This window comes from Oryzias latipes, chromosome 11, assembly GCF_053564925.1.
Source record: "Oryzias latipes strain Hd-rR chromosome 11, Olatipes_Hd-rR_3.1".
In the NCBI taxonomy this organism is placed as follows: Eukaryota; Metazoa; Chordata; class Actinopteri; order Beloniformes; family Adrianichthyidae; genus Oryzias; species Oryzias latipes.
Window position 1 is genome coordinate 11627302 of NC_136247.1, and position 23955 is coordinate 11651256.

The window sequence follows — 23955 nt, forward strand, 5'->3', positions numbered from 1 at the left end:
AACTTGACTATTTAGAGTATTGGTTCTTTGCAATATTTGATTGTAAAAGGAATAAGTGGAATAAGACACAACTAAAATTAGAGTACCTGTTCTATATCAGTTATCCTCAGTAAGTCTGTTAGTTGTATATAATCTTTATATTGAATAAACATAGAAAAACAATCCAAACTGTCCCAAACTATACATTTTCCCATCTAGAATTTTCCCTAACGCTGCTTTTTCTAACGATCAATCGGTCAACGATTAACACTGCAACTAAAACCATCAAGCAAAATGAATGGGGCGAGCCTACTCTGCTACCAACTGAACTTCACATTTGTCTCAATCAAGAAAATACAGACTAAAGCACTAAACATTTAAAAGAACCACCAAAGTTTTTTTGAGTTAATGTTACATATTTTTCATAAGATCAGGCCCTCTTGAAATCCTTTAAGTTTATATTAAAGAAAAAATCAACGGTGCATTTTATGTCATCTTTAAATTCTGGTTGTGCTTACTGACATCAAATTGATTTTTCTGTGCGACACGTCTGTCAAAATGTATTCGTAAGACTTTGGTAAACTATGAAGCCGCACCACTGGATGGGTTGTTGAAGCATTACAGCTATTGTAATCAGGAGCCTGGCAGAGTGATACGTACAAGGGGGTGTAACGATACACGTAGTTGAACCGAACCATCTCCTTACGCTCTCCGGGAACACTTCTGGGAACACTTCGACACTTCGGTTTTTTCAGCATCCATGAAGGAAAAAGACAATTGAATGCAGTGTCGTATTGTCGACATTGTTACACATAGATAGCGTATGCCACAGGTAACACATCTAATATGTTAACAAACTTAAAACAGCATCACCCGACTGTAACAATCGGGTCTACAAGAAAAAAAAGTGCAAGTTAAAATATTTTTTTCAGGCCAGTGTTAATTATGCAAAATGTTTGGTTTGGCAGCTAATAGTTTTTCATATTTTATTAAGCAGATCACCTACATAGTTCAATTTTATTTATTGTTATGTAAAACCAATAAATGCATTTTGCAAGTAATTTTTTTCTGCCTTTTTTGTACTGAAAAAATAAAGAAAATAGATAGATAGATGAAAACTTTATTAATCTCACAAGGGAGAAATTCATGTGTGCAGCACCAAAACACACACAATAAATAGTTCATAAAATAGCAGTTCATATTAGGCAGATTTGTTAAACAGTCGTACCGAACCAAAATGTACCGAACCGAGCCCTATGAAATTCTGAACCGAACCGAATTGAGATGTTAGCGTATCGTTACACCCCTAATACGTACTGTTCTTCAACATGGGCGACCGTGGTGCGGCGGTATGACATTGACATCTGGTTTGATTCCTTCCATGCCTGCCCATGTGTCGCAGTGTCCTTGAGCAAGACAATAACCCCGACATTGCCTCTGGTGGCTACAGGTTGGCGCCAGTGTTCAGCAGTGGAGCCAACATCAGGGTGTGAAAGGGACTGGGACAATAAAGCAATTAAGGCATGCGAAGAAGGTAGAAAAGCGCTATATAAGTATACGCCATTTACCATTTTACCATCATGAACTAAAAAAGTGAGAGTATTGCTTCATATTTTATTCATGACAATGCTAAAAAAAAAGAAAAAGTAAAGAAAGAAAGAATGAATTAATTTTAAAATGACTAAAAATGAATTGTTCTTCAGTCAAAGAGACAAAATCGAAGGTAAAAAGAGCTGGTTCGGTTTCTGAGCCTCGGTAACAGACACCATGTTAGATAAATGTGGTGATTTAATTGGTTAGAATCTAGACCAATCAGCAGGCTGTTTGATGGCAGATTTGTCAGGCTAAAATGAAACTTATGAATGTAAAATCAAAGACAGGGAGAAAGGGAGTTGAGACACAACGCATGTGAAATAAATTGTGTTGCAAACGCAGATATATTTTATGAAAGCAAAACAAAGGTTTTTGAAATATAATATTTTAATTTGCTACTTAGAAAGGTTTGTTTGCAATATGTTGGCATAAATATCACTTTATACTGGTGGTGTGCTATTAAGTCTTACTATGGGAGAAGTGGGTGGGTTAACAATGGGATAAGCCATTATGATTGGCCATGGCCAGTGTCACGTTTCATGGAAGCCAATCAGAGCCAATGTTGTTTAACACAGACGCACACACACAAGCCCACCTACGTCCCACACACAAACACCAAACAGGTGGAGGAAACTGCAGACACTGTGAGGCTGAAGCAGCTTGATTTGAAGTTGGTCAATAAGAAGTCCTTCCAGACTACTCTATAAGGCTGTGAGTGTTTCATGTGTTTAATGAACCGCAGTTACCACAAAAACAGAAGATTTTTTTACCTTTTAAAAAATGAATAACATTTAGACTACAGATTTATAACTTAATGTTATTTAAATGCTTACTTTTGAGGTGAACAAAATACCTTTAAAGTATAGATTGTTTACGTTTCCATTGGTCTCAGGTTGTTGGAGTTTAATTTATTTAGGAAATATAATAAACACTCGTAATAATTTTCTACTATTTACTTTTTTAAAAGAATAAGTAAAGTGCTACTTGCTGATATGCAATAAATATAGAAAGTTATATAAAAGTACATGTCTATTTTATTCATTTTTAATTCAATTGTGTTAAAAAAAAATCCAAATTTTGATAATCAGCAAGATTCTTTTAACAGCAATGCAAATAGTTACTTTACCTGGTAACAAGCTATTCTTATCAAAGCATATATAGTTAATATCCTAGTTGTTTTGTGTTTTAAATAGAAAAAAACTATTACTAAGACCAATATGTGAGAGCTGATGTGTATTTCTTACAGAGTTATGCCTACATTTTTTCAATGTTTTTCCTGTATAATGGCTAATTTAATTAGCTGTTGTGCTGTCACGTGCTTTTGTCATAGTAGAGTGTTTTCATGATCTAATACAAGTACAATGAAAAAAAAACTAAAATATTTTTAAAATACATATTTAAAAACTACACTTAAAAACAAAAACTTAACCAAATACAAAAATATTGAAAACATTTTTTGTAATACAAAATACAATTTTAAAACCAGGTTACACCAACGAAAAATGATTTTAAAAATTCGACCTCGCTGTTAAAAATTGCAGCAGAAGAATTCTCTTGTTTTTTTTTTTTTAAGCCAGATGTTAGCTGCAGCTGGTAAAGTGAAAGCAAACGGTACAGCGGAAACTCCGGGAGAAAAGTAAAAGTTAAAGCGACAAGGCTCCTAAAACTGTCGGCTCTGCTTTAACCAACTTAACAAGTCTGGGCCCACAAACCTAGCAAAACCCCTCTGGTCCTGACAAGCTAACCCGGGTCCGTGCTGAACTGCCTGCTGAAGTGCAGAACTCCAACCACACAAGCGCACATTCAAGACGCTCTCTCTTTAAAATAACTTCCAGGAGCCACACTGAGAGCTAACACGACACTGGGGAAGCTTTGGTGAACCTGTGAATAATTCGGCATAAATAAAAGTAATCAAAACCGGGTTTACCCGCACGGTTGGGACTAATTTCCCCACGCATCCGTGCCATCGAACCCACATTTGACGCACATTCGTTCAAGTAAAATATCAGTGTTTATCTTTTTTTAAAGCTCGAATGAAGAACCAGTGAGGCTAAAAAACAACCCGATTTGTCCACAACCTTGTCTTAGTTCAACTGATGCCAAGGTAATGTTCACCGATAGCAGGACCGCCGGTAAATGAGCCAAACAGCCTTAATCTACAGACATTTTGAATGGAGTTCGTAGTGTGACACGCAGCTGGTAGTTAAACCATGAACATATCAGTTTAAGCGCAGAATCTGCGTCCGAATGCTTCAGGGCTGAGCAGAAGGTTTGACTTCAACAACACTGTCAGCGTCCAAACAGCTGCCACCCCCCCGAAAGAAGGAGAATCCAACATACCGCTCATCCGAAGATCACACCGTGTTCTCTCGGAGCCGGATCACTCCTCCTCGGCGGGGCTTGGCGTTCATCTCCGTCCGCTAAACAGAACGAGACCCAGACTTTAACCTGAAATGACCCGCGACCAGCGCGCGTACGAAGTCAAGGTTAGGAGCGCAGTGAGTTCACGCGGCTGCTTGGGCTCGTGCTCTGCAAATACACAAACTTGCACACGCATAAAGCTGAAAACACACACACACACACAAAAGGGGAAAAAGAGACAAGCGACCGAAGCCTCCCAGAGCCAGAGATACGAGACCAGAGCTCCACTGCACTGGAAGAGAAGCAGTGCTCCGAGGCGGGGAGAGAATCTTGCCTCGCCCTTATTGCAGATTCCAACGTTTTTAATGAAGACAGGCCTCCATGCTGCTGCACATGTGTTTCCTGCATGTTGGGTTAGTGCAAGTTTTCAAGTGAGTGACATATCTATCTATCTATCTATCTATCTATCTATCTATCTATCTATCTATCTATCTATCTATCTATCTATCTATCTATCTATCTATCTATCTATCTATCTATCTATCTATCTATCTATCTATCTATCTATCTATCTATCTATCTATCTATCTAAATACACACACATATATATATATATATATATATATATATATATATATATATATATATATATATATATATATATATATATATATATATATATATATATATATATATATATATATATATATATATATATATATATATATATATATATATATATAAAATAAAGAATAAAATTGTTATTATTTTATATCTGGGGTGTAATCATTAATTGATTTATACCCCTAGAATCCAACCAGATCGATCTGTCTGAAGCAAGTTATTCATCAGATCAACCTGTGCCATTACAAAATTAAATTGAAATGAAATGAAGCGATTTATAATCAATCTTTGAAAATACTGTTTGTATTGATCCTGGATTGATTTTAGGTCAATGAATCTGATCGTTCAAAAGAGAGCTTTCCCGCTCTCCCGGTACTTCTTTGTTATTGGTTACCTTGATCAGGTTATTTTCAGGAAGGAGAATGGAGAAGAATGAGTGGGGTTACTGGATGGGGATATATATGGACAAGAAACAAGAATTGAGGCCGGGGGTTGCCCTTCAGTGATTAATTCAACGATTCATGGTCCTTGATGTATGTCTTCCTCTTTGGATTTCTGCTGCAGGTTTCTGCTGTCCCAATGGTTGTGAAGAAGATGAAGTAAACAAGGGTAAAGTGGAAAAAAACGCGATTGGAGCAGAAAAAGGAAGAGGAATTGAAACAGGCTTTGCGGACAGGTTTTCCTAGATGACTGGACGACTACATATCAGTGATCAGGGAGACTGAGAGGAAGCAGATAATGAGACTTGGTGGTGAAATGAATACATTCAGGAGTTTGTTAAGAGGAAAAGATGGGACACTGACAGTAGATAAGACAGGACGGGAGATAGGAGTACATGGAGATGCAGCCAGAGATGAAAGCATGTGCAGCAGGTTAGGATGATGCAGGACAGTGATGGAAATGTCTTAAAGTGTGATGCAAAGATGGAGGAATTTATCAGAAAAGATCTGATAAATGAGAAGAATATTAAAAAGCACATAATAAAAAGGTGTCTGATGTGGGGAAGGAGAGATCAATATTAAAGATCAATAGGGATGAAATGAAGAAGGTTTCCAAGTGTTAGGAGAAGTGACAGTACAGTTCTTCATTCATTTTTACTGTATGTTAACTAAAGTAACCTTGTTGATCTTCTTTCAGTAGATTTAACAACATTATATACTAATGGGAAAGAGCACCAATCAATTATAAAGGAAGCCAAGAGAGTATCCATGACCAAAACATTGTACTTGTATTTATATTATTATTTGTAAGTAATATCCACATTTCTATAACAGTTGATTAACAACTCAATTCAATTGGAGCACTGCAAAATGATTTTTTCTGAAGAGTATCAAGTTGTTGTTCAGGTTTCAGCACATCCAATCAGGAATAGCCACAGCGAATGAGCTTTCGCTCATTTGCACAGGTGGTTTCCTGCCCGTCCTGACACAACCATTGGAAGAAATGGATTCAGCTTGGAATTATAAGCTTTCTAAGCCTTCTTCGAATAAAACAGAATAGAATAGAACTTTATTAATCCCACAAAGGGGAAATTGCCCCCCCCCCCCAACAAAAAAACTATGACACTTTAAAAAATAAAAACAGTGTAAATACACTTCTACTTTCTAAAAGTAGAAAGTTTTTTAAAGAAAATAGATTTTGTTAACAGTCAGATAGAGCAGTCAGAAGGTGCTGCAAAGATGAAGGTGGAGTTGTCTTCTTCAGACAAGCCCCACAAATAAAACAAAGTTGTTGAATTTCTGAGGCCCCTCAGTGGCCAGAGAGGAAAAAAGAAGAGCTGCTGATGAACTCTCTTCTCCCCTTTTGTTTCAAAAGGCCTCGCAAGAATGGTACTCACTAGATGTCATCCTGTTGCTATATTTACAATTATTTTTAATATATTCTATCTTTATAATCGTCCTGTAATGTGTTTTCGACTACTTTGAGTTTTTATTGTGTCATCTCAGTTATTTGAATGTTTTATTTGTTTTTAAACCACCAAATTAAATCCAGATTAAGGAGAACATTTTAATCTTAAAACCTTAATCTTACAAGCGGGGTGTTATGGTTGAATTTACCATTAAGGTTCAATCATTTTTCAACCATTTACCATTAAAAAATTCTCATCTAAACAAGACCAGTAAACACCTCTGTGACCCCTGGGAGAAGTTTCTGATTTGACCTTTTTGGCACCATAACTCCCAGGAGGAGGTGCTATCGAGCTGGGAGTGATCTCCTTGAACTTGACTTGCACATTGACAAGAACGCTAACAAATTTGTCCACTTAGTAGTTTTTTTTTCCTTTTAAGTGCAACATTTTTTATGGAAAACCATGACCCTTAAGTTTGAAATAATTCAAACTTTATAATACATTACTGGAACTTATCCAGCAATTTAGTCTCAGAATTTTGTTGTGAACAGGTTCTTGATGTTTTTGCCAAAGCACTTTATCTAAACTCAGCTAGAACTGAGGATTTCTGATGTAAACAGGTTAGTCACAGTGAAACTGCCTTGTAAATTACTGCAGAGGATTGATGAAAGTGTGAAAAAGTTACAAACAAACCAAAACAATCTGAAAAGAGCAGAGATAGAAAGCAAGGCAGACCAATGTCGTGCTGTTTTGAACCAGCAGAGGGCGCACAACAGCTAATTATTGTTCTGTAGTACATCTGCAGTTTTTAAAGACCCACTCTGATGAAAACTGTGTTTTTGGAAGACATATGTAAAGAAAATTAAAGTGAATATGGTATTTCTGAGTTTTTCTACGTTTAAATCATTGTGAATCAGGAGCAGACAATAAATACGGTTGGAAAAAGCCTGTAGGTGTGACATACGTGCTTCAATTGACAGGTCACAAGCTCCCTGCTATGCTCCATTTTTGTTCATTTTTGTTCATCCACTTGCAGACAAATAGATCCATGTATGTCTGTATTTTCCTCATCAGAGCTGGTATGTGGATCCAAACTGTACAGCTGGATGGCTCCAATATTGCTTGCCATTTTTGTTGCACTGCTAATGTTAGGTTGGGGTGGTGAGGGGCTGTAAGCTAGTGAGACAGAGTGTAAACAGATGAATGACGGGAAGTGAGGGCGGGGCAGGCTTACTCCACACCAATGCTCCTGCCTACAACTCAAAGGTGAATTTCTAATGAACTAGTAGTCTGCAGAATGTGTGTCCTAAATGACGCAGGTTTTTTGATTTAGGCTAAAAACGACATAATAATATTTCAAAGACCACTGGAAACGCTTTTACAATAGATTAGAAGATGATTGGACTGGGACTTTAACAGTTTTAACAAGAAAGAGACTGCTGAGCGGCCATGTTGGCCAGTAAACCTGCCAAACGAAACAGTCTGTGGCCGAGATGCCCAAGCCACCTTGACTACAGGACAGTAAACTCCCTGTAGGAAGCTTTTGGAGCAAAAGTCAACTCATTAAATCATGTGGACAACTAATTGAAGCACAACTGAGGGGAAAACGCCCTTCATCTCTGATAAATCCAAAGTTGACTTAATCCAGGGGTCGGCAACCTTTTTTACTCAAAGAGCCATTTGGGACCGCCCCTAATAAAAAAGAAAGCACCCGGAGCCACAACCCGTTTTGACATCATTATATATATTATGCATGTATATATTATTCAAAGGTGCTCATTACGTCGATTGCGATCTACTGGTCGATCTTCAATGACATGAGTGTAGATCGCGGGCCAGAAAAGATAAAAATAAAAAAAAAGTACTTCTTTTAAATCCACCAGCCAATCAAAATCCACACTGAGAAGTACGGGACTTGATTGACATGGAGATTGGCCAATCGGACATCGTCCGAAGCATACGTCGCTCCAAATGCACGTTATGTTCTTTAAAGGATGATGCCGCGGCCGCGTGTGGGAGGAGCTACTGGTTCTGGTCTGATCGCTGCATGGAGCGATGTGTTTATCAATGCATGGTAGACACTGAGAATGTGGAGAGATCATGTTTATTATTTTGAAGAGTTCTACTTGGTAATCATGTTTCCATGTTTGAGTCTTCATGAGATCATCCCAGAGAAAGTCTCTGCTTCAACTCCTGCAGGGAAAGCTGCGTCTCAATCTGACGCCCGTGTTTCCATCTCTCTGACAGAGTTTGAAGCCAAAGCCCCTCCTCCGCCTCTCCACCTGCTTTTCCTCTTTACCTGATCACCTGTTCACATCCTCTGCAGCTGAGAGTTGGTTTCCCCGCGCTCCTCAGTGTGTCCTACACAGAGAGCGCAAAATACGATAGTCGGGGCGCTCCAGCGCCGCACAAGGATGAAAGAGCCGGACGCAGGTTATAGCGAGGATAGAGCGGGTTAAGCAAATGAATGGAAGAAGGCGGCCCGCTGAAGAAATATTCAATATTGTACACATTTTATTATTAGTCTGAACTATCTTTTATTTAGAAAAATCTTTTATATCAGTCCAGTACGAAAAAAAAAACATCAACAAAAGCTGTTTTGGGCGGTTTTTGGCTGGGTCTGGCGGTTTTCAGATGACTTTTCGGCTGGAAAACTGTGACTATCTGGCAACACTGGGGCGAACTCTCAATCTGTCATCAGCGAGTTGCTCTCAAGTTCCCGGCAGAAGATCGGAGTGTTTATTGAAGCCGCCCCGCGTGCCTCTTCCTGCTATCAGCTCTGCAGGTCTCGCCCGATAAATACGAGCTCATTACGAAGCTGTTTTTTACGTGGCTCGCGCTTCGTGCAGAGCCAGCAGCGCCTTTGAAATGCCATGAAAAATGAACAAACTAAAATAAAATTTAATTATTAGAAAATACTCATTATTTACCAAAGTCCCAGGGAGCCACAACAGATGGATGAAAGAGCCACATGTGGCTCCGGAGCCATGGGTTGCCGACCCCTGACTTAATCAAACTCTTTAGAATGTGCAGTGGTCTCAACCAAAGTACTCTTACACACTTAATGTGCTATTTTATGAACCATAAGATTGAACTTCTCATTTAATTTTTTTATGACATATTTTTTTAGAATATTTTAAAAGTCATAATGTGTTGATATGTGGTTCTTGTTTTCGACTGTTTAAAGGCTGTGGCTGTGACCTTCTAGTCCCTGTCCTTGTGAGAATTTCCTTTAATTCTTCTGTGCTGTAATTAATAATTCTGAACCAGACATGGTGTTTTTGAAACAACTGGGTGTCAAAGGCACGCCATATGTCCTAAGTGATGAAATGAGCTTCCAGGACAAAAGAGGCATCACTTTCTCACACATAAGGTACAACCTTGGGCAATGCACAGGTATTGTGAGCTTTCTTCTCATGGGAACAGTGAGAAATGGCATGTCTGCCGTGACCATAACGCCGCAACCCATAGCACAGCCTTCCCTTTCCACCCTTGTCTAGATTGCAATAAATCATGCAAAGATCTCAAGTTTCCAGATTTTGAGGCAAAAAAAAATTAAGAAATTATTCTTCGGATCACATAACAAAGAGGGTCTTCTTTTATGACACATTTATTTGCACACAAACACTGGCTTTTGGGGTAACTCTTGATGAAATTGACAACATAAAAAACAACATTATCTGCATGTAACAATAAGACTTGAGCAGTTGTGGAAGGGGGTTAATTTTCAGTGGTATCAAAGGGGGAAGCCAGCAGGCCAGTAGAGAGAGAGAGCCCTGGGAAAGGCTTGTAAATAGACACCGCGGGTCTGGGGAGGCAAGGTTTCGGCAGGATGAAAGTGGTTGGCAGGCTTTGTGTTGCAGCCGTAGGATCTGTCTCGTGGATAAAACACTATACATCATGACAGTGAGCTCATCCACAGAGCTGGTATAGGAGGGGTCCCGACAGGAAGCAGCAAGATGACAGATGCCACAACCAGACCTGCAATTTCAAACTACTCAGTTGTACATGACTGTGCGCAGAAATTAAATATGTATTGCATATTGAGCTAGATATTTATGTATTTATCTTTGGAGAAAGATTTGAAACCAACATGCAAATCTTTGGACTGTGGGAGGAAGCTGGAGTCCCCAGAGGAAACCCACGCGTGCACAGGCAAAACATGCAAACTCCACACAGAAAGGACCCAGCTAGGCTTCGAACCAGTGCCTTGTTGTTGCAAGGTGACAGTGCTAACCATGCCTCAGGGCAGACTGACTGTTATTAGCAAATATGATTTAGTTTTAATGGGGTTTTATTTAAGTTAAAGTCTAACTCCAGTCCTCTTTTGATCTGTTTTAAAAGTGTTCCCAGTGGTCTTTTAATTGTGATTTTTCCGTTTTAAGCTCAAGTAAAAAAATCTAAGTTGTTTTCTAAAAACACAATTTCTGCGGAGCAGCAGTTTATTAGAAATTCACCACTGAGTTGAGGCACAGAAGTAAGCCTGTGCTCATTATAGATGATTCCTTTGTTTACATGCTCTCCCACTAACTTAGAGTCCCTCAAACCCCCAAACTAACATTTTTGAGACAGATAGCAGCTCATACGAGGAAAACAAAGATGTACAGGGATCTATTTGTCTGCATGTGGATGCATCAGAATGGAGCAGAGCAGGGAGCTTGTAAATCTTCTTTACAAACTTTTATTGAGAAAAATGTTAAAAACACCCAAAACCTATTTTTTTTTTGGTGTGGGTCTGTCAGCAATTCAAAGCAAGACCTCTGAAAATATCCAAATCAAACATTGTATTGGTGCCACCATCTCTGTGATTGCCATAACTGATTTGGTTAATATTTCCTGTTGAATGCCCCTCCTGACACAACCCTTACATGAGATTTTACACTGTATTTTACATCTCAATTTTTTCCTTCTGTTTTTACCTTCAAGTTTTCTTTTATTGTGCTTTACGTTTTTATTCATCTATTAGTTGAATTTGTTTTTAACCGTTTTTATTATGTTTAATGTACAGCACTTTACATTAAACACAGTGCTTTATAAATGAAGATGATGATGGTGGTGGAACCCTCAACATTTAGCCAAACATGAAACCAGCACACCAAAGCACTGGATTGTTCAGTGGAGGTGGAATCATTTTTTGTCGCTGTCTGTAAAGTGAGAATCTGCTGTCAGCAAGACACAGACGGAAAACTTCTTTTAAAATGATTTTAGACAGAACAGGAAGAGAATGACAGAATGCAACAAAGTTGATGCTTTTAACAGAATATTGGTTCGGAATCTTAGGATAATTGCTCATAAACTTTAACGAACTTCAGCAACACTGTCAAGAAGAATAGTCATAGAGTGACATGACAGCCCCTCCATTCCTTGTGTTCACCGTCCACACAAAGCACATCAGTATAATGGCAATTGGCCATAAGGGGTTTCAGGAAACAGACAATGGTAAGGACAATGACTGCAGCATTGTGATTGGATGGAGTGGAGCAAAGTCACATAATCCCTGTGTGGGTCTTTGTGAGACGTGGGTTTTCGGGGCTTTGAAAGCATCCTGCTCACATCCTGCCTGAATGAGAGGCAGGTGTGTCGACGGCAAAAAGATTAAACCTCTTTCACAGTTTGGACCACTGACATGTAGACTTGTAGTGGAAGTTACCATTCACAGATTCATGCCTCAGGACAGACAACAAATGGACCTTTGTATGACTCAGTCTTTTCACAGAGCGTGTTTGCAAAAGAATTTCTGCAGCTTTTTTGTGTGACTCCCACCCTTTTTTTTTTTTTGATGTACCGAGTTTATTATCCATGTCATCAGAGAGGAAAAAGACTGTCTGTGACAGTGGACTGTCTTTGAGCTGCAAACTGAGGCTTAGAATCAGCTCCTCCAAAGCATTGTCCTGTGATTGATGGCTGTTGTGTTAGCACCACCCAGCTTCCTAACACCTTCCTCTCACGGCCAACTTTTGAGCCTGAGATCCTTCTCTTCCACCCTGTGAGCCCTCAAGGTTAAAGTCCCGTAGGGTGCAGTCATTTCGGATTTAAGGTGAAACATCATCAGATGGGTTACAGCTCAAAGCTCACTTAGTCTCCAGACACAATGAGTTACATTTGCAGCAGAAACCAGACCTCCAGAGGGGAATAGGGTTTGTAATTAAAATGTATCCACTCAATAAAAAGCTAAATTGTCATATACCATTGGTTTTGGTGGAAAGTGGATGATTCCAAAATCCTTTTTCCTCAAAAGATTTCTTTCTAAAGAGCACCGTGAGGTCAGTGGAACAGTCAAGTACGGTCATTTTCGGTTACAGCTCCAGGAATCAGGAAACATTCGTCAAAAAAAAAACATGTAAAATGTAAACATTTTCTATGTGAAAGAACTTACGAGCCAAAAACAAGACCTCATTGTTTGGGAAAAATTCAAATTTTACATCCACTGAAGATACAAATGTTTGTAAATGATCATTTTTCCTGATATTGTCAATGTGACGTTCTTTGTAGGACCGGCGAATTTAAATAACATGTTTTTTAATTAGATTACAGAAATACACCAAGTTTGGTGTCTGTTTGGAGTCTAAAGTGGGATAAATAAGGTAGCCCTCTGTTTAATCCTGGATTTACCATACAAGCCTTAAAAATCCAATTTTTAAGGATTCTCAATAGTTGACTGATAGAACTGCAAATTCTCCTTTTTTAATATATATTAGACCAAACAAAGGGCTTGAAAATGTTTGATTACTTGTTTGATTTCTGCTGGTTTCTTAACTGAGAAACATGGATTTTTTTGCACCCTGTCACTTATACGCAGAAAGTTTTTTTCCGATGCTGTGTTTTTATATACATTAGATTATTTACCTGCAGTATAACCCTGGATCAACAGATGACTCATCTTTGACATTTCTGTGAAGAGGTCCATTTATTCAGGATGGTTCCACAGCAGAACATTTTTAAAAAAAGGTTTTAGTTTTTCAAGTTAAAGATTATTCACCTCTTATCCATTCAAACTTCAACTGTGAAAAACAGAATAAAAGTATCCAGGAAAACATATCGTATGATTTTTAAAGAATGTATTTGTATAATGGTGCAGAAAAAAACAAAAGTTCGCTTCAATACTTTTAAATGTAACCCTGGTTAACAATGACAGATGTTAAATGTTTCCAATTAGTCTTCATTAGGTTTATAAACACTGTAGCTCCCATTTTGGCCCATTCTTCCATACAGATCTTCTCAAGAGCTGTGATGTTCTCAGGTTGTTGTTGGACAATGCAGACTTGTAACCCCCTTCACAGATTCCCTGTTGGATTCAGGTCCAAAAACTGCCTGGGCCGCTCCAGAACATTAAAATGCTTTTAGCCACTTCTTGGTTGCCTGGGTCATATGTTTTGCATCATTGTCATGTTGGACGATTAAGCCATGGTTCATCCTCAGTGCTCTCATTGATGGAAGGACGTTTTTACCCAAAATCTAATCATACATGGACTCCTTCATCCTCTACTACAGATCAGAAAAGCAGCTTCAAAGCATAATGTTTCCACCTACATGCTTCACAGTGGGAATGGTATTTTTGAGATGCTTTTGAGCATTCTCTTCCCTCCAAACATGGCGAGTGTTGTACTTACAGACATGACATTCTCCCAATCCTCCTCCTCTTGATGTTGCAACTGGGGTCAATAAAATGACTGCTATTTTGCTCCGTCTCCTATATCCACTTCCAGAGGTGGTGTCAGAGGAGAATTGGAGGCGGAGCTGCTTGAGCACAGTAACACCCATGCAACCTTGCAGTGACCCTGTTCAAACTGCAAAGTTTTTTCAGCCCCATATAGTTTTCAAAAGGAACTCAGCACATAAACAACTTTGTCAAAATAGTATTTGTAGCAGCAAACAGGAGAATCACATGTACATATTTCCTGTGTCGGGAGACATTAAACAGACTCACATCAAAGTAATCAGCATCTTTTTGCAGCTTTGTCAGTGGGTCTGTTTTATTAGGCTGATATATATCACAATTATTAGTGCACATGTGTCATTGTGTGTTTGCACTGATGCTGTTTATAAAAGCACACAAGGGTGGGATTTTTTCACCATTGGGGTATCTGGTTAACTAAAATGTGAAAATACAAAACAAATACGCACCTTGGTTGCTCCTTTGGTTAAAGCTTTGAAGTGCTGAAACAACCAGTAATGTGTTATCTGTAGATGTTGTTATGTCAACACCAAAAAATTCCCTTTCATGCTGAATTTGAAAATCTTTATTATTGTAGACTTTTGGTACATGCATAAGTTACACATCAACAGATATTACCATATCAGTAGCGAATAAAAAACCCAAGTGACATTCCATAAGAAACTGGACAATCTGTTATGTCTAAAATCTATCTGACACTCAAAGGTCTGGTAAGGAAAATGGACTTATACAACTATTGATACGTTTTTGTGATGTTCTTCTATGTTCCTGTTTTTTCCCTAAATGATGTATTCACCTCCAATCAGGTTAATAATGTTACCCCCCCCTTCCAGCTTATATGTTTAATGCAAAACATCTTCAAATCGGTTCAAACCTTCAGAGGTTCATGATCAGGTTTAAAGAGTCAGTAAGATCGTGTTCAATCCGAAAGTCCTGTGAGCATTGATCTGCTAGAGGGCTGGTATGAAAGCTGTGGTAATGTTCCAGAGTTCTGTGGGTTCTGGTATCTCATCTGGTCTCTCTGCTGGTACTTCACGGCCTTTTCCCACTCCGAGCAGCGACTTCCTTTCGTCCCGATTCATTCTGCTGTCTGCTGTAGCGCTTGCACTTGCAGGAGGTGACCACAGCTATTTTGTAGGTCCTGGAGCTGCCGTCCTGGCACTCCAGCCGGACCCGCTGGGTTCTGGTCCGGTCGGTGACGCAGCGCCACTCCTGCACGTCTTGGCGGCTCCAGGATCTCCCGTTGTGGCTGCTGCCAGCAATCCAGTTTGGGAGCAGGTGGGTTGGCAGACACTCCCCGGCACACACCAGCTCTTTGATGGGGTTGGCGCTGGTGCACTGTCCGTCAGAAATGTACTTTGTGGACCTCAGCTCCCTACAGCCCACTTGATGTTGGTCCGGACCTGATAGAAGAGAATTGTGTTACAAAGAGCGCACTTTGAAGACACTTAAGACGCAGCAGTTATTTGAAGTAATATGAAACAAACATGGTTAGTTTGCTTCAGATCCATGCCAATAGCTCTTTAACGCTGATTCAACATCTGCAGGTAGTAGATCATCTGCTGTGCAGGTACAGCTTTTATCTATGGTTAGTTGTGAATAAAATAAAACAAAGTAAAGTAATAAAAATGGAAGTTGATACATTCTCCATCTAGATTGTGAGTTGCGCCATCTGATCCACAGAAGACCTGTGCGCGCGCGCCTTTGCGCTCACTGACCTTTTGGCACAGTCTGCACGAGGCGCCTTCCGCCGCTCCTCGGCCGGTTCATGTCTTCAGCATCCGTCTGCTCCCGCGAGTCATGGACGGTCAGAGGGTGCGCGGAGTCGGTCGCGTTGTTGGGAAAAGCCGAGGCGCTCCCGCGCAAGCGCACGAGCAGCACGAGCAGCTGGAGAGCCGTGGCAACGCGAACCATAGCAACGTGCGGCGGATGGAGTCCCACCTGGTTCCAGTCATTTATAGAGGAATCTTAAGTACTGTAGGTGCTCAGGGGGCGGGGCCATCGTGACTCTACCTGGGACAGGTGAAGATGTTTGAGTTGCTGAAGGGTGTTTTTCTTTGAAGGGTGGTTTTTCCTTTCAATAAACTTCTGTCTGGAATTTGCGCCCCATAAGTATTTCCATTTAATCATTTATAGCTAGATTGTCTTCAGTGCGTCATTACAATGGCTTTTACCGGGTGGATCATGTTGATAATTCTTTTGTTATAATTCTCCTTCTAAACAAGCAATGAGCTCAAAACATATACTAAAGCAAAAAATGTCCTTCTTTTTGGAGATTTGATAGTAGATTACGTCAAGACCAGACTGGGACAAAACGCCAGGCTGTGAGTCCAACACCCTCATGCTCCCTGCAGGAATACACTTTAGCACACACTCATACTCATCCACACTGAGAAATCAGGACCAGTTTATGATTCTGTGTCAAATTCAAACTCAGCCACAAGTCTCCAGCGTTAACACCGTCCGTGTGTTAATTTAAAAAACTTAGCAAGTACATTATTTGTATTCGAGATGAGCATCCTTCGAGTACTGAGCATCTACTGTCACTGAATAAACAAAACCACTTTACTTATATTAGTTACCATAAGTAGCTTTGTTTGTCAGGTTTGGCTGTTGTTCATAGAAATGTTCATAGAAATCTATAAATTAATGTATTATAAGATTTTTCACTAAAAAGGAAAATAATTTGCTTTTTAGTTTCTCAATAACTTTAAGGAAGTGAGCTTTAATTAAAAACAAATATTCATATATATAAAAAAAGTGCTATGTGTCATGAAATATTATTTACGCTTGCTTTAGTCTGGAAGTGAGCTGAGGTTTTATAGAGGAAAGATTCGATGAGTCCATCATTTGTTTGCCTGCAGAACCTTAAAGTAGCACCAAATGTTCTTTAAACAGCAAGAATCTACTGGAGACCATTGCGACTTTTTCCCGGGTCCACAGTTTAGTTCCTGTTACTGCACAGTCTGACATATGAAAACACTACAAAGTACTAAGATTATTAACAGGTAAGTGTATACATATACATTCAAAGTAAATGAATTACACAAATTAAAAAGCGAATAGCACATAGGTGGCTCCATCTACTGGTGTAACAATGTAATAGAAGGCAGAGTATTTCTGATTCTTTTATTTATTATAATTTTTTTCCCAGTCATTCCGCCTCATCAGCAACAGTTTGGGTTTTTAGCTTCCATGTTGTCTGCCAAAGAAAGAATCAAACTACAGAATTATCTTTTTTTTGGGAAGCTACTCCTGTCAGAAAATGTTGGACCCAAGGAAGGAAGGAGGAGATCCGGTTTAATATTAACAAAGTACCAAACTAAATCAAAAGACCAAAATCTTTACACCATTTTGGAATTTGCTTCTGCTAATCTTCCTCCTTCTTTCAATATGTAATTTGATTTAGTGACCTTTCCCCTCTTCTTTCTCTTCAATGCCACCAATGCTGTAGACCAAACCATCTCCACTAGAATTTGGCCGATCAGAGTGATGTCATCTGCAAACTTCATGAGTGTAACAGACTGATGGTCAGACGTGCAGCTGTTAGTGGACAATCAGAAGAGAAGAAGAAGAAGGGTGCTTTCCTGTGGGGATTCAGTGGTAACAGTCTGGGGATATAAAACACACTTCCTGGTACTAATCCTCCATACAAAATAAAGCCTGAAATTCTGAAAGTCAAAATTTTGATCTGACAGGTGAAAAGTATAGCTAAAAAAGATGTGAAACTACAAAGATAATATTTTAAATCCTAAGTAGTAAATATTTAAATTTGAATATGTTAACTTTAAAACAGAAACAAATATAAAATTTATAAAGTGAAAGATGTATTCATGGACCTAAAAAATAGTACATTCGCTTTAGAATAGAATAGAATAGAATAGAATATTCATTTTTTTTATATAGCAAAACATTACAACAATAGTCATCTCAATGGGTTTAGAAAAGAATAGAACTTTATTGAACCCACAAAGGGGAAATTACCTTGCTAACGTTGCTTTAATAGTTTTTTTAGCGGTATTATTGAATATTTTAACATTTACTACAGAAACATGGATTTTTTGTTTGTATGATACAGATCCACTTCTTCATCTTTTGTGTCCTCATATCGCCTTTTTTGGCCTTAACCAACTTCAGCTTAAATGTCTCACTTTTTTTTAGCAAGACTTTTTCACTTAAAACACTCCTAAAAGTCTTAATTCCACCATGTTTCTTTCGTTAAAAAAACAGGGTGAGACTTCAATTTTTGTCTTGTGTAAAAGCAGTTCTTGAAAAAAAGTTAGTGGAATCCTTAGTCATTCCCTTCCTAGACAACAGAGGGCGCTGTAGGCGTAGGTCGTTTTCCGCTCTAAGGTACACGTCATGTACGTTTCGTCTTTAGGACACTGAGCATGCGCAGATCTGTCCCTTCTCTGTCTGTGCTTCGAGGATGCAGTCAACGGTGAGTTCCCGTGACTTTTTTCTGCTTGTAGTCTGTTCTAGTTGTGTCTATTAACTTTAATTTCGCTACCACCGAATTCAGGGCAAGTTTTCATTTCATACTTTGAGTTAAGGTCAGGATTTTTTCTCCTATTTCTGAAGGTAGACTGGACTTGGCTGGTCCACGTCAGCGGTTCATGTAGCTGAGAGCGTGAATGTTTGTATAAATCCATATCTGAACCCACACTTGCAGACTACTCATTACTTTATAAACGTGGTCATGTTGATTTCACCGTAATGTTCTACCGTGGAAAAAGGTTTTTAGACCACGATGTAAACATGTTCTGGAAATAATAGAACCAGGCCGTATGGACTCACTACAACAAAAAAAATTCCTTTTCATTATGAAAATAGAATTCGGAAGAAGGAATCTAAATTTGACTGGAAGTTAAAAGCCTGCAGATTTTTCGTGTGAGATCTTTGTGGTCTTTTCAAAACAAAAGACTTTCACTTCAGACTAAAGACCCTATTGGGTTTAAAAGATGAATAAAACCTAAAGGAATCTGGAGCTGATCGGCATCCTCACTTTGGTTTTAGTGTTATAAACCTCAGTTTTTTTTAATAACAGCAAGTTAAACTGCATGTTTTTAACTCAGATTTTCAGAACGACGGGACATATTTCTGCCTCTTACTTTAAAAACCTCTTTTAGAAAAGCATGTCTAGCTGACATGTAAAGTCAATGGGAACTTTAGAAAAATATGTCAATGGTAAAAATAAATAAATAAACACTAAAGAGCTAAATTTTAGCTGAGTTGTTCAAAAATTGAAATTCTTGCTCACATTTGGCAGAGGAATTGACTTTCGGAAGAGTTGAGTTTTAAGAGTTTCGTGTCGTTTTTAGATTTTGAAGCCAAAAGTTAGTTGAGTAGCATTAAAAAAAAAAGGTTTATCAGTTACCAAGTTGAAAAGTACAACCCCAAAGAGCTGAATATTTTTAAAGATGAAAGAGTTCATTAGTTAAAGGAGTTTTAAAGATACAGAAGGATAAGTAAAAATCAGTTTGGCTTTACAGCATTCCTACTACAAAAGTGTGAGACCAACACAAGCGATGAAAGTCCACTGAATGAACCTAAGTTGGCTAAGACAAGAAAATCTGTTTTGAAGCATGTAAAACACAAACCTTTAATGCCACGGCACAAATATTTTGTCTGCAAATCATGGGCTGATGGTAGGACCTGGATGTTGTGGAGAATCTGCTGTGCATGATTTTGAATGTAATACAATGTAACACATCTCTCCAGATGGTCATGATGCTGCGCTCCTGCATATTTCTCTCTCTGTTCCTGCTGGGCCTTGGAGAGGAAGGGGCCCGCCTGCTGGCCTCCAAGTCCCTGTTGAACCGCTACGCTGTGGAGGGCAGGGACCTCACCCTGCAGTATAACCTCTACAACGTTGGCTCCAGGTCAGGATTAACACTTGGATCACTTTCTGCCACACTACCCTTCTTCTTTAGGAAAAAAAACAATATTGTCCTTGAAACTTTAAGATTTGAACATGTCTTGGTTTAAGTGTTTGAGCCCCGACTAGCACAGTTTTTCTATGTGAACATCAAAAATAGTTTATCAATTAGAAATGTAAAGGTAACATATATTAAAATGTTATACTAATTTAAAGAGTTCAAGCATCTCTGATTTGTAAAGTGATGGTCAGATTAGATCAGTCTAAGGCTAGCAGAGCCTTTTCCGCTTTGCTGTGCTGAGCTTGTGTAAAAATAACATAGATATTATGATTGACTAAAAGGTGTTGAGTATTCACATTTGATTTTTGCTTGAACTCTGTAAGAAGATGAACCTGCGTGACATTTCGCAGTCGTGCCGCTCACACCTCCCTCTGCTCCCCCGGCGGTGTTCGTCTTTTTCATCTCGCAGTGCTGCTCTGGAGGTGGAGCTGTCGGATGATTCTTTTCCCCCTGAAGATTTTGGGATCGTCTCGGGAATGCTGAATGTCAAATGGGACAGGATTGCTCCGTATCCTTGAAGCAAATCGTAGCAACCCTGCAGATGGGAAGCAGAGAGCATGATGCATGCCATGCCTCTGCTCGACAGTCACTGTACAGCTTTAGTGTGCTGCCTCATCCTTAGAAACAACTGCAGCAGATGAAATATCTGCAGGAAACATTTTCTCTGCCCACGTTATTGGATTAACTGTGTATCTCAGAGCCAGTAATGTGTCTCACACCGTGGTGCTGCGACCCCTGAAAGCCGGGTACTTTAATTTCACGTCAGCCTCAGTCAGCTACCTGGCACAGGAAGGAGGACAGGTTGTGGTAAGGGCAGTCCAGATCATGGATTTGTGTGTACTTTAGTGTTTTAAGGCAGCACTCACATGTTTTCCTGCTTAAGGTGGGCTACACCAGTGCGCCCGGACAGGGGGGCATCCTAGCCCAGAGGGAGTTTGATCGGCGCTTCTCTCCACACTACGTGAGTACAGGAGCATCACTGATGAATGAATTAAAACTGCTCATAATTTTGCCTATGAAATAATAAATATCTTTGCATCATTGATCTGTTTACTTAAACTCAAAATCAATGGAAAGATTCAGTTTAGGTCCTGATTTTTCACAGCCTTTTTTTTTAAATAAAGTATCTTTTACCGTCATTGACTTCTTAGTCTTTGCCAAAGAAACCTACATTTCTCCTTTTTAGCTCTTGTGTCTTTTACTGAACAGTGTTCTGACACCAGTCAACTAATATTAGCATCTGTAATAAGTTGTGTCACAAATCTTAGCTGCCCTGCAGCAACAGGGAGCTTCTCCAGTGAGACATCTGCATGTGTAAATCCTAGACTGACGCTGCTGCCTAATGTTAGCCGCTGGATTATTTGTGGCAAAAATGAGCCCTGGAGGGGGGGGGGGGGGGGGGGGGGGGTTGACTGGAAAGTACCCATTGGTCAGCCCACAAGCCAATTAAAAAGTGCGCCCCTAAATATGCACAGTGGTTATAAACAGAGCCACCCTGCTCTGCAGTTGTTATGATTAATAAAGAGGCAAGGGTTTTAAAAGCTGTGGAAATTAGATTATATGTGATTTTGAAGGATAAGTTGGACTTTCGCCCTTTCGAAACCATCCTCCAGTGGTCCTCCTTTAGTTCTTCTTGGTTTGTGTCAAATTTGGAAACATTTAGTGAAGCTTTGCTGTAAATGAGCCTAAAGAACAAAAATCCATGTTGCCTTTTTTGCTTTGAAGACCAACAAAAGGAGAGCCGTGTGTCTTCAGCCTCAGTTTATCTCTGAACATGTAGATGTTTGGCTTCTCGGTTTAGCTTAAAGGAAGAATCGAATGTGTTTTCATTTGCATCTTTTATTCGAACTCTTTTGTGCTCAAAACAAGAGAAAAAAACAAAAAGAAATTCCCATTTGACTGCTTTGTATTCATAAGGATTCAGTGAGTTTTATTTTGTCCCCCCCCCCCCCCCCCCCCCCTCTCTCCAGTTGGATTGGGCCGCCTTTGGTGTCATGACTCTGCCCTCCATCGGCATCCCTCTGCTCCTCTGGTACTCCAGCAAAAGGAAATACGACAGTTCAAAGAGCAAGAAGATCTGACCTGTCCACTCTGAGGTTGAGGTTTGGTAAAGGGCTTATGAGGGGGAGGAGCCTCTTCAGCACCTTGATCCACACTGAAACTGAGAGCGACCAGGAGTGTGGAGGGGGGGCTTCAGGAAAGCAGCAGGAGGTTTTGGCTCCACGCTTGCAGACTAATAAATGTGATTCCAACTATTGTTTTGTTTTTGTTACAGCTGTCTGGACATGCGTTTGTCTGCACAATGATCTGAGTTCAGGTTTCTAACCAGCTGTTTCTAAAATGTAATGAATAAAACGTCACACTTTCTTTCTAAATAGGGGCCTCTGTGGTTTTTCTGATGGGTCTCCGTGAAGCTGCTTGTTCAGGTTGTGTGCAGGCCAGTGAAAGTGTTTCTCCCATTGGTTGTGACACAACAAAGTCTGAATAAAGTAAATTTAGGAAACCAAGGAGAAACGATCCTTGAAAACCTTTAAAAGAAATCTCTGAGGAGGTCATTGACTTTTACTGTTATGCTGTCAGATAATCTTTTTCAAATCAAAATCATAGGTTGATAAGGGGTGAGAGAAAATCTTGAAAAACCTGAAAATTCATGCGGGTTCATATCAGAAAAAATGAGCCGATCCTAGATTCTTATCAGATGCATTAAATAATATTTCCGATTAATTTAAAATGACGCACAGGTCCTTTTATCCATCCAGCGCTGACACAGCACCTCCTGCTTGTGTGAAAACCAAAGGTATGTTCACAGGCAGACTGGATCTTTTAATAAGGTGCAGAAAAATGTATTGATTAGAAAAACACAGTCAAGTCTCCTGTGTCTGGTTGCCTTGGTTACAGCTCAGCCTCACCAGGGGAAGCTGGATGCTCAAACTCAAGGAAAAAAGATTTTATAAATCCATAATCACTTTAGAAGAGATTTAATGAAAGAGCAGAGACTGTCTGCTAAAGTCCAGAACGTTCTGCTGAATAAATATCATTGACATCAGACGAGTCTTATTTACTTTACAGAGAAATCTGACTTTTGTTTTTCAATAATTAAGTTTTACAACTATTTCAAATAGTCTAATGAATTCACTTAATTTCTGATCATTTTAGGAGGATTTAAAGCACCCACACAATTCTATGAAACATTTGTTTCTGTGTCAGAACTATAAAATCATGCATAAAGCATAGGCTCTGATTCCGAGTAAGAATGTGTTTTTCCAGACATGATTACCTTTTTCCCCATGCATGTGGAAAGATCAGCCTTCCTAAGAAGAAGAAATTAAAAAGTTTTAGTGTTTTGCCTCCAGATGAAAAGACCAGAAAATCAGCTACTAGTTTATGTATTTGGAATTTGCTTGGATGAAAAGGTGAAGGAAAAAAAGACTTTTTCTTTATCAATTCAGAAGAAAAAATACATTTGTAGCTTGCAACCTCCCTGTCAAGACATCACAGTTCATCAAAATATCAAACATTTTTTTAATGGAATATAAACATTCAAATGTCTCCTCCTTTGTGCTCCTATCCTTTGTCATGGGTTTGGTGAGATGCTATGCTTCAGGCAGTCATTTGGAGCGAGACTGTAAACCTTTAGAAATACTCTGTAACCCTTGTGCTATCCTAGGCACTTTAACATTGGGAGTTGGGTCATATAGACCCACTAGACAGTACGCTGAACTTTTTTTCTTCAATGATTTGTGATCTTCACTGGTGTCCATGGATTACATGAAATCTCTCCACCTTTATCCACCTGTTTCATGGTAGGAATAACACGTCAATGTAAGGGTGGGGTCATCTAAGATAGCACAAGGGTTAAAGGTCCTTTCTCAGTTGTGTATGTAGATCCAGACTGACCAGAGCCGACTTGTATAAACCTAACATCTGACTCAATA

General features: G+C 39.3%; 3 protein-coding genes and 1 long non-coding RNA gene across 10 annotated transcripts in view; 2 read left to right on the top strand and 2 right to left on the bottom strand.

Moving 5' to 3' along the window:
* The window catches only part of thrb (thyroid hormone receptor beta), a 68178-nt gene extending 64027 nt beyond the window's left edge, over nucleotides 1-4151 (bottom strand). For 2 of the 7 annotated variants that reach the window (XM_078954495.1, XM_020706870.3), the window contains exon 1: nucleotides 3913-4053. The gene's annotated coding sequence lies outside the window, so the exon portion shown is untranslated. 7 annotated transcript variants of the gene reach the window in all.
* Nucleotides 4152-4226: 75 nt separating this feature from the next.
* On the top strand, nucleotides 4227-7353 carry LOC144995243 (uncharacterized). The gene is made up of 2 exons (XR_013658853.1): nucleotides 4227-4364; nucleotides 5122-7353. It is a non-coding gene; the product is annotated as an uncharacterized LOC144995243 (long non-coding RNA).
* Nucleotides 7354-14631: 7278 nt separating this feature from the next.
* Nucleotides 14632-16068, bottom strand: LOC101175090 (sclerostin domain-containing protein 1-like). Its single transcript, XM_004074095.5, has 2 exons — nucleotides 15800-16068; nucleotides 14632-15484 (listed from the first exon to the last, which is right to left on the bottom strand). The coding sequence occupies exons 1-2, from the start codon at nucleotides 15993-15995 to the stop codon at nucleotides 15114-15116; spliced, it is 567 nt and encodes a 188-aa protein (XP_004074143.1). The 5' UTR covers nucleotides 15996-16068; the 3' UTR covers nucleotides 14632-15113.
* Nucleotides 16069-18383: 2315 nt separating this feature from the next.
* ssr2 (signal sequence receptor, beta) lies at nucleotides 18384-22395 on the top strand. Its single transcript, XM_023959990.2, has 6 exons — nucleotides 18384-18522; nucleotides 19803-19963; nucleotides 20430-20528; nucleotides 20719-20827; nucleotides 20904-20981; nucleotides 21991-22395. Exons 1-6 carry the CDS (start codon nucleotides 18511-18513, stop codon nucleotides 22099-22101), a joined length of 570 nt encoding a protein of 189 aa, XP_023815758.1. The 5' UTR covers nucleotides 18384-18510; the 3' UTR covers nucleotides 22102-22395.
* The last annotated feature ends 1560 nt before the right edge of the window (nucleotides 22396-23955 follow it).